The sequence below is a fragment of the Temnothorax nylanderi genome, unplaced genomic scaffold, assembly GCF_030848795.1.
Source record: "Temnothorax nylanderi isolate EJ_2023f unplaced genomic scaffold, tnyl_v1.0 TNYL_tig0088_pilon, whole genome shotgun sequence".
Classification (NCBI taxonomy): Eukaryota; Metazoa; Arthropoda; class Insecta; order Hymenoptera; family Formicidae; genus Temnothorax; species Temnothorax nylanderi.
The window spans coordinates 394771-410439 of NW_027249150.1; the positions used below are offsets into that span (position 1 = coordinate 394771).

The 15669-nt window shown below is 36.2% G+C and overlaps 2 protein-coding genes across 3 annotated transcripts; both read right to left on the bottom strand.

Annotated features, from left to right (window-relative positions):
• Positions 1 to 703: 703 nt before the first annotated feature.
• LOC139774846 (probable glutamate receptor) lies at positions 704 to 5396 on the bottom strand. Its single transcript, XM_071710342.1, has 7 exons — positions 4908 to 5396; positions 4365 to 4691; positions 2958 to 3114; positions 2554 to 2762; positions 1838 to 1924; positions 1591 to 1754; positions 704 to 1186 (listed from the first exon to the last, which is right to left on the bottom strand). Exons 1-7 carry the CDS (start codon positions 5346 to 5348, stop codon positions 844 to 846), a joined length of 1728 nt encoding a protein of 575 aa, XP_071566443.1. The 5' UTR covers positions 5349 to 5396; the 3' UTR covers positions 704 to 843.
• Positions 5397 to 6850: 1454 nt separating this feature from the next.
• On the bottom strand, positions 6851 to 12036 carry LOC139774851 (glutamate receptor 1-like). 2 transcript variants are annotated; one of them, XM_071710346.1, is made up of 8 exons: positions 11856 to 12036; positions 10693 to 11189; positions 9519 to 9848; positions 8706 to 8868; positions 8289 to 8497; positions 7997 to 8095; positions 7680 to 7843; positions 6851 to 7597 (listed from the first exon to the last, which is right to left on the bottom strand). In XM_071710346.1, exons 1-8 carry the CDS (start codon positions 12034 to 12036, stop codon positions 7336 to 7338), a joined length of 1905 nt encoding a protein of 634 aa, XP_071566447.1. In that variant the 3' UTR covers positions 6851 to 7335. The 2 variants fall into 2 exon arrangements, 1 of the variants encoding a protein (XP_071566447.1); XR_011718688.1 differs by lacking the exons at positions 6851 to 7597; positions 7680 to 7843; positions 8706 to 8868; ... (1 more) ...; positions 10693 to 11189; positions 11856 to 12036 and having other exon boundaries at positions 8023 to 8101; positions 8289 to 8420.
• Positions 12037 to 15669: the final 3633 nt, after the last annotated feature.

Here is a 15669-nt window from a genome sequence, read left to right on the forward strand (position 1 = left end):
TAATTGATAATCAATGCCGTCGCTACTAGTCATAGCTTCGGTGCAACGGTAAAGGCTACTCACGTTCTACACGTATTATACGTATACTGAAGCGGTACCTGTTATACGTAAGGGACGGCTGTCGACTGTCGGGATTGATGCGTGCGTGCAGGTTTTTTCTAACGAGGCAAAGGTCACTTCCGGTCAAACAGAAAGCGGAAACGTAAGCGCGTGCTAGCTCGCATCCGTTGCGCCCGCCGGCGGCGAAGCTATGCCACCTGAGTGCGTATCGAATCGACTGCAGTAAGGAACTGCAAGTTGCGGATGCGAACTTCCGTTTGCCGGTAATATTGACAGTGTTACATTAAAGATTATCAAAGACAACGAATCAAATATGATAGATGAAACAATAATTTATGTAGACGTAAGTTATTGTAACTATTTTAAAAAGCAAGTTATAAATGTTAATAATGATCTAAATTATAATTTATAATTATGCAAATATATATTATATAACTATAATAAGGGTTATATGTTACAATGTTAATATTATTAATAATCTCGCTTAATTTTGTTTAGGTACTTATAATCTGAAAGTACTTTATTAATTATATTTGTTTATATAATACACGCACGTAATATGCAGCACCGTTTTGCGAAAAAGTAAAACGACAAGCAAATTAAAATTATCTGTAAAGTAATTGTTCTTTCCAAAATAGTGAAATATATCTTAAATTGTTTTATTAAACTGTTAATTAAATTGATAAGCACAGATTATATGTTACAAACATTATTTTACAAATAATTCCTTGAATATCCAGTATTCCTATATCTATAAGCATTCACAATGGTTTTTTTTTATTATTATGGCCAATATCCGATCGGTCTCGTATTATAAAATCTTTGAAGGTTTAAATTTCTCTCGTTTCCCTTTCGCAACTTATTCCTTACGCCGAGATTATAACTCAATTTTTTAACGGGCAATTTGTTGTTCTTAGAGCATCGAGTTTTAAACGAATAATACATTTTCTCGATTATCAAGATAAGAAGTGCCAGAACCATACTGGCCGCCACCATCGTCAGAGTTGGCGTAACATCGCTTAATTCGACCAAACCGTAATAAGGTACCTCTCTCGGATGATTTCTTCGTATGTAATACTTGTTCTTTAATTTGTGTATAACGCCATTAAGATGCAATTTCCGCAAGCTGAAAAATATGAAAATATATTTAAAACATTTATTCTTGAAAAGGGTAAAACAGTCACAAGTAGGTCTATCTGAATATTATAATGCAACTTTTCTTGTAATTTAGTGATTTCAGCAATATTAAAATTTAACGATATTCTCGCATCCTTAAATGAATATTTATAAGACCAAATATATGAAATTTATACCTTAAAAATTATTAAAAATTATATTTTTAAAAATTTGTTTGTGATATTAAATAAAATTTATTGATTTTTTTATCACATGCATTAACAAACACTCAACTTATAAACATCAGACAATTACGTAGTACAATAAAAGATGGCAGTCTTCTAAGCAATACATATAGGTACATTAAATAATAAAACGTGTCTTTATAAATAAATATGTATATTTAGGACTTACTGGTAATTCATGAAGCCAGTGTAAGGATTTCCTTTCGTTAGAGTTATCGCCAAATTGTCGATTCTTCCGGTCTCAATATATACGACTCTACATCGTATATAAATGTTAATAGCATCTTTAAATACCTCCGTCGTGTAAAACGCTAACTTGTTTCTCTCGCAGACCTGCGTAAGAATTGACATGAGAATGGACGACTTAACGAAACTTAACGTCGTTGATTTCATTATAATTAAGTAATATCGCTAACTTTCTCGAATCCCTCCGTCGTTGACAGCGGTAAATACTTTTCTTCTAACAATTCGTACATTTGCAGAAAAACGGGATCCTTGACGTTCTGCAAAATTTGAGAAAGCATAATTTGAAGAAAAAGATTTCTTTTCCAGTTAAGGTAAAGGTACCAATACCCGGACATATGTACATATACCTATATCTGGACACCTTTATTATTTATATAAGTACAATAACGTGAATTAAAATCAAAGATAAAAATATTTCTTCTTGTTTAAAACTTTTGTTATAGTATCCAAACGTTTTTTCCCATAAATTTATATTTTTTTAAAGGTATCCAGACATAGGTATGTGTCCAGATATTGGTACACCTATTATACTCTTAAGCGTCTGGGTATTGGTACCTTTACCTTATAATAGGAATATGATATCTTCTTTACGAATTTTTGCCAGTAATACTTACATTATAAGAATACAAAAAAAATTTAAGAACAGTATATTCTTTACAAAATTAATTCTCTAACGTTTAAAATTACTTTTTCTACAAAAAAATTACTAAATTATTAAGACTTGAGTATGCCAAGTAAAATATTAATTTTATAATGCTTTCAAAATTTTCTCGGCTACAAGACTGTGCTTTTATTTGCGAGCGTTTCAATCGAAATTACTGTGACTGACAAATTACTGTTGCGCAAGAATATAATTTCTGCGCTTTATAAGTAACGGCGAACTCACAGTAGGAACGTCGTACTCGGCGCTATTTTGCAACACAATTAATTTGTAAGAGCCATCCTTAACGTAACCTTCCAGAGTGGAAAAAGGCAGTTTGGGCGTACAGAGCGCTATGAAGCTGATCAACGAGGCGGAATAGATGGCCAGAATTACTATCGACGAAGCAGAAATCGAGAGAAAAGCCAGTCTCACCGGTGACTCGCTGGGAAATTCTTTGCATAAAATATACATGTGCATTATATTATGGTGCAAATTATATATATATATATGTATGTATGGCATACATTGACATATATTAGCATATATTAACACATATCTATGCATTTAATTGCTTAAAACGTGACTAATAATACGAAAATATTATGCTAGACAAATATTAAATATCTCTAGTAACGATGAAACGTTACCTGGCAAACCTTGCTGGCAATAAATACCCCAAACCTTAATATAGTTCTCGATCATTAAGTTCATCGAAAAGTATCCTTTTGTCTTCATGATAGTCAACAGAATAGAAGCGGTTATTATTGTCATTAATAATGTTATCCAAGTTCCAGAGCTGAATGCCTAGAATATATATTTATTGGTGAGAAAAAGCAGCAATTTAATCCACTAGACTTTGTTACCGTGAATCTTTAGCATAAATCATCTTAACACTATTTCTTTTCCCAGAGATGTGATTAAACAATCTTAAGTAATTGTATTTTTAATTTTATAAATAAACAGGATGATTAAGTCTTTGCGCAATTTTAAACTTCTATCATTGCATAATTCTATCATTGTTATAAACGTTCTATTATTGTAACCAATATAATTAATATATATGTAATATATTAATTGATCCATACCAACTATTAATTATACACTTAATACTAATAATGTACAGATACCGGAGAGTTGGCAATTACCGCGCGGTTGACAATTCCGCGCCATTGTTTATCTCAATAACTATTTGTATTACGCGCCTACAATGATGTTAATATCATAGAGTAACACGAAATACCCCACCCGCATGCGCCGTCAATGCGTTCCGGCCGTCCATGTAAACACAGTGCACTCTGGAAGCTTCTCTGCTTGCTCGTTGCAATTTTGCTGGTAGTTTCGATAAGAGGTGAGTAACATAATATTTTCATTAGAGAAATAATCCTGACGGATTTGATAAGCTAAAACACTATAAAATTAGGTTGCAAAGTGATTTTAGACGCGTTTCTTTCCTATATATTTTAAGGTTGTAAAGTGAAATTATTGAGTTTGATAATTTCGCGCCCAAGGTATAATACTTATAGGTATAACGATAACTGTGTGTTCAGAGTTACCAAGACTGTTTAGTTTACAATGTAAGGTGCTTACAGAAAAGATCGTTGCTTAAGTTTTGATTTGAATTTATAATGATCGTTATTTGTTAACGCATTCACTTATTTTTATATGTAGGTACCTACTAGACGATATTAATGCATAAATATAAAAAAAACATTTTGTTATTGTGTTCTACTTCATGTCACTGGCTGAAGCCAGAGTAATTTTTATAGGTACGGCTTTATTAAACTGGGCACGATTTTATCAGACCTGGTCACGATATTATCAGACCAGTTTGATAATACCGCGTTTTCTCACTTTTTGAAAAATTATTAATATTTTAGTTTGTGTTTAACTTTCAACATTATTGGTATAATATATGGATAGCCAAATAAATGACCTATCTAAAACTGCACAGTTTGTTTTTTTGAAGCATTTCTGAGCTTAGATATACGCTTCGGTTCTTAGGGGCTCGGTAATTGCCAACTCTCCCCTACCGTTGATATAAAGATAATTATTACTTTTAAGTATAAAGACCATTCCACCAAGGCTGTGTTAGGCTCTTTAAAATAAAGGCGGTATCGCGAGCGTATCAATGGTATCGTATAGTCGATGACGTTTTGTCTGTGACTCATCATCGTGAATGCGGAGATGCCGATATCGGCTTCGTTGGCCACCAACTGGCCGATCGCACCTGTCCACACCTTTTTCTCCTTGCTCCAGGTGCCGAATCCCTCCACCGGATCCAGAATCTCCACCGTGAAGTTCATCACTTTGCTGAGCTCTATCAGCAGCAGACCGAAAAATCCGCCGACCGTACCGTTCTCCTGCGAGATCAGCGGCGAGTCCTTCGTGCATGTAGCAACAGAATTGTCAAGTCAATTTCCGAGTTTATACGAGTCTATAAATCATCGTTAAGTTCTAGTATCGAGTCCGTGGCAAATTGCGAGGCAATTTTTTTTTTCAAGGCGACTATTTTCTATCAAGGTCGCCGCTCACGACCATTTTCTAATTCGCAAAAAGAGCAGCGCACAACGGAACTCGAGGAAGAGCGAAAAACTTACGATCACGGACGCCACGCGTACAACGTCGCCGAACATGTTGCTCCTCCTAGCGTAGAGGGACTTTCGCGTCCTCAGAAGCAGACCTCCATCGGGGGTCCACAGGGCCAGGTCGAACGTTCTGGTGCGATTATCACGAATGGCGTACCACTCGACTAAAATCGGGCGAGCGTAGCAGAGAACCAGCATCTGGGTCCTGAAGTCCACGTTGAATACGTTATCGGTAGGATGTCTGCAGCGCTCCTCGAGAGGATTCCCAGGACGCTGAAGAAACATAACGAGCCAAATGGGAAAAGAGATGGGCTTTATGCTCCTCGTGGTCTCGGCGAACTCGCCCATGGTCTCCTCGGTGTCGAGAAGAACGACAAACAACGGCCGCGTGACGTTCTTCCAGTACTCGTTGTACTCACTCGTCAGGTCCGAGAAAGTTATGGTCACGGTCATGACGCGGTGTCGTGAGAAGTCGCGCGACCACGTGTGCACCAATGTCGTCGTGTCCAAATCTGCAATATTCACATTGAAGATGGTATTATATTTTACTTGTCAGAATTAGCTGTTCTCTAAATCATAATATTTAACTTCTTCAAGGATAAAAGTTAGAAAAAAGTGACTTGATTTTTTTTTATTTAATTACATTTTACTCAATTTAAATCCGTAACGACTAGATAAAAAAGATAAAAAAAAATTAAAAATATCTTAACGTTAAATAATATCGTATAGTATAAAAGTTCAATAATAAGTGGAATAAATGGAAATGAAATGATTTACACGTGAAATGATGATTCAATATTTGTTCAAAAGTTCGCGGAAACTTTCTTCTCGCCGGCTGGCTGGAAGTGCAGTGTGAGAAATGATAGCCGGAAACTATTACCGGTACTCACCGTGATTGCCAGACCGCACGAAAATAACACACGACGTGCGATAATATCTGTGGACGTCGTTGATCAGTCGGAAATAATTGTTAATGCCTATACTCTCTGTCAGCAGTTTGGTGCTCAACACGAGGAAAAATATTGCGATCGATCGTGCTGTCGCGTATGTCATTTTGCGAAATGTAGATTAAACGGCTACTGTGTAAAAAATAAAATTCGATTTCACGCAGTTGGAACACTGTTGCAATAAATAATTAACGTTTAATTCGGAATAATTATCCCTCTTGTAAACTAAAACGAACAGATGAGACTGCAGAGAGACACAAAGAAATCGGAATCCTAAATCCTACTAAAAACAACAGTGAATCGCGGAGTTCTTTATCGAAAAACCTCACAGCAGCTATCGCCGCCTGAGGGTTAAAAAGAAGAATGAGGGTACTGCGATTCTCTCAAGGGCGAAACCGTGACTGAAGGGCGATCATCACATAGAAGAATTTATCGGATTTGAAGATCTAGGACTGCGCGCGAAAGAGTGTCACTGATTAATGTGGACGTGCGGTAGCATTATTATTACAAATTATGTACATAGAGATATGCGACGGCACGATTTTTATCGGCGAACCGTCGGCCAAACCGATGAATTATTCGCCGTGGTTAAGCTCGCCGTAGCTGACATTATACTTATCCGCGCATCACTTTGCTACTATTTCAAGTATATCGACGTATCTTAGTTTTCGATGCATAAAGCTCAATAAATTTAAACGTGCATGTCTCGCAAAAGGGATGTGGTGTCGAGCATGGAAAGAAATCTCCTTGATATCCTTGATAATTTAATTATTTAAATATATTGTTTAATTTGATTTCTTATGTCGAATACCTTGAATGATTGTCAACGAAGATTGAATGACTTTCAAAAAAAAATGATAAAACTGAAGTTTTGTTTTCTTTCTCGCTAGGAAGATGTTTTAAATTCTTATTTTATTTTAGTGTTATCACGTAAACATATATATCACAATATAATAATTTATATTCATCTATGTACTATAATCACTAGGCTTAAAAAATTCAAAATTGTTAAAAATATTAATATTTAAATAATATTTCAAAAATTATTCAAGATCGCCAACGCAAGACTCGTAAGCCAGACATCCTTCCCATTTCATCTTTGGCAGAGATGGATACATTTGAAAATATCGACGACATGTTTAATATGTTTAATTCTTAATACTTTTGTTAGAAGTAAATTATTTTGCGCTTACAAGGAGCCATGCGGCGTTCCCTTCTGAGCAAAATTCTCTCGGTGGTTTGCCATTGAATTCTGAAAGGTGGTGATCGAATAAAAACCGACGATTTTTGGTTCGGATCTTCAGCCCATTAATTAGAGCAACGCACATCTCTCTGCGTCACAATTGCCACATTAATATTTAAATGTCTATTGCGATCTTAAATAACAACACACAATACATATTGTATACGATAATCGGCGTAAAGAAAATTTTAAGTGCTAAGAATAATTAATTGTCACAAGCACAAACATAAAATACATAGTAAATTTTTTCTCAATTATTCTGCTTCTTGATAAACAGTTTTCTGACAGGATAAAAGACTTTCGGTTGAAATTTCTTTCTTTTCAACCGATAATGAATTTTCTCTATAATCAACACCACGATGCTTATAATAATGCCTCCACAGAGAAACGCCAAAACTGGGGCGACGTTAACCAAGCGGACCGGCACGAAAGTCTTGTCTTCGGCCGACTGCGGCAAAAATCTCGTATCCCTCAGACGCTTCATCATACCGTTGTCCGAAAATTTCTGCAAACTGGTACACACGATTTTATTTTTACAGCCGAAAGGTAAGATTGAACGCAAAAAGGGAGAGGAGGATCTTTCGCGATACCCACTGATAATTTATCACGCCTGTGTATGGGTTGTTCTTGGACAGGACCATTCCTAAGTTGCCTATCCTTTCGGTATTGATGGACGACAGTTTACAGGGTATCCTCATTTCTACGGTTTTCTTCTCAGCGCCCAGCAGCATATAAGCAACCCTTCTCTCCTTGCATACCTAAACAAACAGCGATACAAAGAACTTTTCAAGCATAAAAAAAAAGATAAGTCGAGTAATTTCTCATGGAGGTAAAAAATTAGGCAACTGCATTGTTAAAATTGATCTCATATTGTACTCGTCGTGCGTAAAAATACGAATTGTCAATCGTACTTGAGTAAAGCCATCTATCATATTCTCTGGCAGTTCCTGTTTGTCCTTCATTAATTTCATCAGTTTCACCGAGAAAGATGTCGGGTCCTTGTTTCTCGCCTGAAACTGTCGCGCAAACCATTTATCACTCCATGTACCGTCAGCGTGAACGAAACCACACGGTAGATATTATTAAACGTGATTATGATTCCATATTACCGAATGCAACATGGTCTCTGACATAACTTTGATCGCTCAAAAGGTGTACGGGCAGAAGTGAAAGTCGAGCTCCTGGATCGCCGAGTAAACTTACGGCGGCTAAGTCGTAGTCGGCACTGCCGCGTAGAACGATTAACTTATAGGTGCCGTCATCGACGAATTCTTCTATCGTCTGAAAGGGCAGAACGCGAGTGCACGCCGTTAGGAAGCAGACTAACGCCGCCGAATAGTGAGCCGCTATCAACACCGCTGTCAAAAATATCGTCAAGTACGCGATGCGCAGCGACGTTCTTCTCGGAAACTCTGGAGGAAAAAATTTACTTATAAGCTCCAGTTGTACTTTTGAACAAGGAGAAAATAGAGTCCGAGATTAGTCTAATTAAAATAATTTATTTTACTTTCTTTTCGTACTAAGAAAAGCGAGCAATCGTGATATTTTATAGCCGAATGTTTAATTAGAACTGCCTCGGAAATCATTATTATAGATAGGATTTATAGGATAGGGTGATACCTATAAGCGCCTGCTGGCAGAAGATACCCCAAATGCAGATAAAATTCTCAGAGATCAGTTCCATCATGCTTCCAGATTCGCGGATTGTTTTCATGTAGGATAGGAGAAGCGGCGCGATCGCTATCAGCGTGACAATCGTAGCCCACGTGCACGAATTGAATGTCTGTCACGATCGTACGAATTCAGATATTAGGTCTAGTTCAAAATTAAATCAAGCTTACGCGATTTGAAAAGGAGCTATTCCAATATATTGAAAGGAGTCACTAAAATTGTTATTACTTATTTTATGTTATACCTACTCATTTGATAATTTACTTATTTGGTAATTTGCATGCAAGTTAATATTGGAAACTGTAGTTTGATGTTTAAAACAGTTACTATTATATGTCTAACCAATTTAGGAAATATGATTCGTTTTATAAAAATATTAAATTAACTTTTATAATAATTGTAATATGTACATAAAATAAATATAAAATATTCTATAATAAATCTACTTTTATCAAAGCATAAAAATGCAGAATAAAATTACATTAAATTATTATCAGCTGCATAAATTGATCAAAAATTACAATAATTATATTTGATTTTTTTTATGTGTTTGTAATACAGAGAAAATAAGGTGTAATCTGGGAATTTTTGTCTTTCTGCTCATTTATTTCATTTTTAGCGTTAGAGCAATGAGAAAAAATTGATAAGGCACGATTTAGGTGGCCGGACACATTAGGCGACTCTCACCTATTATTTTCGTAGCGGCAATAACGAGATAAGGATAAACCCATGTATAATTTTAATGTTAGTCAATCATATTACCTGAAAATAGCCGAGCCACTTGACGCCACATATTCCCGGTTCCTTGAAATACAGAGTGTTTCTGGATATGATCAAGGGCAGCGTGAAATCGACATAGCGTACCCGAAAGCTCGTCATCGACATATCGGCGATAGCGAAATCCGCACGACCCGATACAATCTCGCCCATCACTCCGGACCACGTCCGATTCTGTTCATCCCACAGACCGTGCTCGCTCATTTGCGAGACGATCTTCAAGGTAAAGTTAAGAGAATACGTGAGCTCCTCCAATATTTTCCCGTACATGCTAGCCACGTAATTCCCAGCAAACTTTGTCATAACCGACGAATCCTGGATTTTTAACACCAATTAATTAAACAGAAAATCCGTTTCACAATTATTAATTTTATCGTACGAGTTGTAGAATTATAGTATATAAATTCTATTACAATTATTACGTTTTTATTACATTAATTTATTACAAATTTTCTATTGTTAAAAAAATCGATATAATAATCTTTCTCAGAAACTGTATTATTTATATAATACTAATTATATTTTATATTTACATAATTCTAATTATATATTTATATTATACTAATTATATAATACTAATATGCTGCACAATATTATATTATTATATAAATAATACAGATTCTTGAGAAGATAAAGTAATATCCGATAAGTAAAAATCAATTTCTTTTAACAGTTAAAAATTTGAAAATATTCAAGTGTCAAATATTTCCACCAATATTAGTTGTTAATTTATTAGTTAGTAATATATTAGTTATTAATTAATTATCAAAGCGTACATATTATTTTATATATGCGTATACATATATATTTTATCTCTAGTAGTAAACTACAATAGCTTCACTAAATATTAGCTAATATTTCTCAATATCATGCTCATATTAATTATTAATTACATCCAAATACAGTGTCAATATGATGCCAATATCGACTATTGATGAAATGCAAATATTACACGCCTACGATGACATGATCTAACGTGCAATAAATCTCTTTATCGCGCTAAAAATCAAAATTGATTTGTAACACTTGTAACGCCAATCTGAGATATCTCTTTCTCTTTCGCAGAATTTTAAATAAACAGCGGGATCCCTATATTATGACGACGACGTTGTGCTACTAGAGATATCATATATAGCGAAAATCACATCTTATCGAGCACCTTGACCGTGACCGCCCGTAGAACAACTCCTTCCATGTCTTTTCTCCGTTCATAGAGAGACAGGTTCGTTAGAGCAATAAATTTGTTTTCGTCATCTCCCCACTCTGCCAAGTCAAAGATTTTGACGGTCTCGCCATCGACAGAGTACCATTCCCGTAGGATCGAATCGTTGTTGCACAATACCAGCATCTGCGTGTCGAACGCCAAATTGAGGGGATTACTGACCGGCTCGCGGCAGTAGTCGTGGGTACCGTTGTCGGGGGTGTAGAGAAACAGCATGAACCACACCGGGAAGGACATGGGGTAGGTCTTGGTAGCCTCCGCGAAGTCCAGATACGCCTCGAAATCGGGTAAAATGACGATGGTGATAGGGTGGACTACTTGTCGGTAGTACCTGAGTGACGTCCGTAACATTTTGAAGTGCATGTCCGCGGTCATTATGTAATGTCGACTCAGCAAGCGGCTGCTCTCATGTATCAGATGTGTGATTTGTAAATCTACAGCGAGGATTTTCCAAAATCAGCTCAACAAGCTCGGATATTAGAAAAGCTGGAGAACTCTCTCGAGTTCTTTAAACAAACAAAAAACTTTGTATGATCTTTTACTAGAATTATAGAGAATCTTTTAACAAAGTAGTCAATATAATTTGTATTTCTTAAATTACTGAAATTTACAATGATGCGCTTTCAAATGTTTTCCACGACTTTTTTGGATGTTAAATAAAATAAATAGCTATATAGATAACAATGTAAAGTGTAAAGTAAAAGATACGCTATTCAAAAGTACCCGTGGGGATACAGTTTTATTTAATCATATTGCACGGTCTTATTATTATATGCTTATGATAATGCAAATTCTACTGGGCGTACATAAATGTACAAAACATGTCAGACATACAATGTGTTAATATACATATTTATACATGGAAGAAGATAATGTTGTATTAACAGCATTAGATCTAATTGGAAATAATCTTATTAATTTAATAACAGTATATTAATAAAATAAATACTTGTTTTATTAAAATTAAAACAAGAGCACAATATATTCAATTAACCAAGATTATTCCCAATTAGACTAATCATTTCTTTCCCTGTATAACAGATATACATGTGTGTCCTAGCAATAATAAGTGTGCCAATTGGAAGATATTTCGAACTGACCCCCGTAATCCCCGTACTGGTCTCCAGGATGGGTGAATATAACGGGCGCCGCGGTATATTGTCTTCGGACGCTCAGTATCACGTCGACGAAGACGTTGACGTTGAAGTAAATGTTCCTTGCCGAAGTGTCGAGAAGAACGAAAAGCAACATCGGACACGCCGAACAGAGCGATAATCTCATTTTTTTTTGTTCACCGTTGGAGGATCGGTCGAGGGAAGTTTACAGCGCGATAGACCGGGGAGATCAACTAAACGGGTGAAACTTCCGCTTAGCAGGACAAATGTCTCCCGGTCGCAGTAATACGCGGGGTAAATGCAGGGACGTAGATACATATCGAGCGCTTCAGATAACATAATTGCGGTGATTCTGCGACGTGGAAATTGCGACCGATCAAACGGGGTAATTTGCTTTAATCGCTCTCCTTCCTTGCGCTGTCGCTATAAATTAAGAATCAACGATATCTTCTTAACATTCATGTTGAATAATAAAGTGCGAGATCTGGAAATATACGCGCAGTTAATTAAGCGCGAGGTTTTCCCCAGCTGTTAACGTTACAGTTTACAATAAATAAAAATATCTTTTTATTAAGTATTCTAAAAGTAATTAAACATTCCATTTATGTCAAATAATGAACATGTCCGGAGATATTGATTAATTGCTAAGCGCGATTAATTCTTCGATTAGATTTGCACCGATGTGAATCATTGATCGTATGGCGATACGAAAGCGAATGGTAAATGCGATGCGAAATTTCTGCTACGCAAAAAAAAATCGTTGACTTTACGCCCATCACGAATTTGAAAATATCGACGTTCGTATCCGACCCTGGGCACGTCCATACGGAAAGTGCACATTAAAATTTATAATGCGGCATCAGGTGTATATTCCGCGAGCATATACACCGACCGATATCAGCACCATTAGAAAATTGCGATTGGAAACGATCGGCAGATCGCATCTTAAACATGCACTTGTCAGAATATACATTGTCAAGTGCCGGTTGATGGACAGCATAATTTATTTTTCTTCATTTCTCTTGAAAATCGCAAAATCATTTTTTTTTTAATCAGATATTTTACATATTATATTTTATTGTATATATATTTTTTTATTATATATTATACATGTTTTGTTATATATTATGTTATATATAATGTTTAATCCAATTTATTTCGACAAAATGACTTTGCAGTTATCAGTAGAAATAAAAGAAATATGTGTATATATTATATATTATTATATATTATTATATTACATATATGTATGTATAAATAATGTATGATGATACATGAAATGATGCATAGAACTATTGTCGCAACTCCAAATTGTAGAAAATAAATTTAAAAAAAACAAATTAGATAATCGGACGAATCACAGCAGCAGCCTCATTGTTGCGGATTGCGAGCAATAGTTATCTTCAAGCTATAATCGATTATAAAAACGTTCAAGAAAAATACAGAGAGCGATGTCAAGCTGATAATGTATTTTATGTATACATATATGTCATATCTGTTTGTGCTATTGCTTTCTGGACAGCTGTGGATTACTTTCGAAGTTTAATATGATTCATCGATCGACCCGCGGCCGGAGAGAGCTGCAGGCGATCATCAAATTCGCCTAGTAATCATCATGGTGCCAAAAATGATTCAGCATGATGACTGCCGTGCGAGCAATCGGCCTTGTTGATTTCACAACATTGTAGACTTGCTAATTTATATTAGTTTTATTTATACTAATTTTTTTTAGTTTTATTTATACTTCGAAAAACATATGATACATATACACCTGTATCCCTCCTTTTCTTACTCATGTCACACGTAGCAGTGCCCAGTTGCTACGTGTGGAAGAAAACCAACAGGTTAACGTCTTTCTTCTGTGAAAGATGAAATATTAAAATTCCAACTGTGGTCAGATGGACTCGAACCCGAGTCCTCGCGGTTATACGAGTGTGACACCTTTGCCATTATAGACCACACTGCGCCCTAAAAAAGTAAAAAAAAAAGATACACCACCCGATCGTGTTAGCAGAACATTAATATAATGCGATTATATTGTTTTGTCAAACTGATAATGTATTTGACAAATGCCCGAAGTGCCCCAACACGTAAAAAGAAGGGATGTATTGTCCGATCACATGTGTCCTGCGGACACTCTGAAAGTCTAAAACAATGCGATTATATCCGCTATAACATGTGAGCGGACAATACATCCTTGCTTTTTACGTGTTGGGGCATTCGTGACTTTCGTGTTCGAGGTTTTTTCTCCAAATACAAAGAGATTCAACGTGGCAAGATACTCTCGGTGGGTTGCCATCACTGTCCGAAAGGACTGGCGATCGAATAAAAACCAACGACTTTTGGTCGGATTTGAACCCGGATCTGCGGCTCACTAGCCCAGCGCACATTTCTTTGCGCCACAATCGCCACACAGTGGTGGTATGAGCGATGTTAATTCAAGAAAATAGTGACTGTTAACATCGTCATTCAATCAGAGAGAATTAATATCGTTACTTTCATTGACATCGGCATTTTTTAATATTTCCTGTTTCAGAGTCACAAAGCTGCCTTCTTCGATAATTCTAATTTATAAATCAATTAGTACTAACCACAAACGTATTTATATTATCTCGACTAACTAATTAATTGACATAATCGCAATTGCATTTTTTTCTCAGATTCTTCTGTTAATAACTATATTTTATTGTCGTTTTACGCGGCGCTTATGTGCCATACTAAAAAAATGCAATTATTTCCAAGTTCTCGTCGACGACGCAACGTCCACGCGTAGCGGCACTGACGAGATTTTCAGTCGTATAGCACGTTTATATTTATAATAATTACCTGAAATAACGCGATTGTCCTCGACTTATCGCCACCTATAGTCCTGGCATCTCTGCCTACACCTTGCCGCGCCATTCTTGCGGCGACGCTCGAGCGAAGAGGTAGCAGCGCGAGTCACACGCATTCATATGTGCTGCCGTAATTAATTATAGTACATCTGATAAACTACTCAATTGATATATGTTTTAATTTATGATAATATAAATATTTCGTACCAGCGAGACGAACGTGCTCATTTTCGGGATGCAAAGCTGTCGTACTTATGGCTCCTCGCCGGCGATAAACCCCCAAGCGGGGTACGACTTTGATGCAGTGAGGTGCTCCAGCAGTTTGAAGACCAAAAGTAAAAATCGAGAGACGTGGAAAGCAACTGTATATGTTAACACAGCAGTGCCACGAGTCGTTCAAAGACTCATACGTGACTTTAAATCGCCGACAATCGTCTAAGCGGTTCGTCGCGTCGCACTTTTGGGAGCGCAAAGTATCGTGTGATCATAATAATTATGACATAATTATTAGCGTTTTCCTGATTTAAATTCGGGAATGCCGTATAAGTGTCGCACCAAATTGTGTCTTTCCGTCACGATGTATTTACGGACAATAATTGTCTTGTAACAGCGACGCCTTATTACTTACGTGCGTCCGGTGCTCATTTTTTGTGTACCGAAAAATACATGGCTTTTTCCCGTGATAATCCTCTCCCATTGGATACGACCTTGCAGATGGTGGAGGGGCTCAGTACCCCGAGGGGTTCAGGATACGTATTACGGAACTTCTCAAAATGGATTTCGATCAGAATTTAATTATTTCCTAGATTTCTATTGTATTATTTAGGGAAAACTGTCATTTTGACAGTGAATCAACGACGACTGCAATTTGTGTTCCATGAGCGAACCACGAAGTAAATTAAATATGTATTTTAAACGAAGATTTACTTCTTTCTTTCTTTTTTTTATTATATATATGTTCCTCC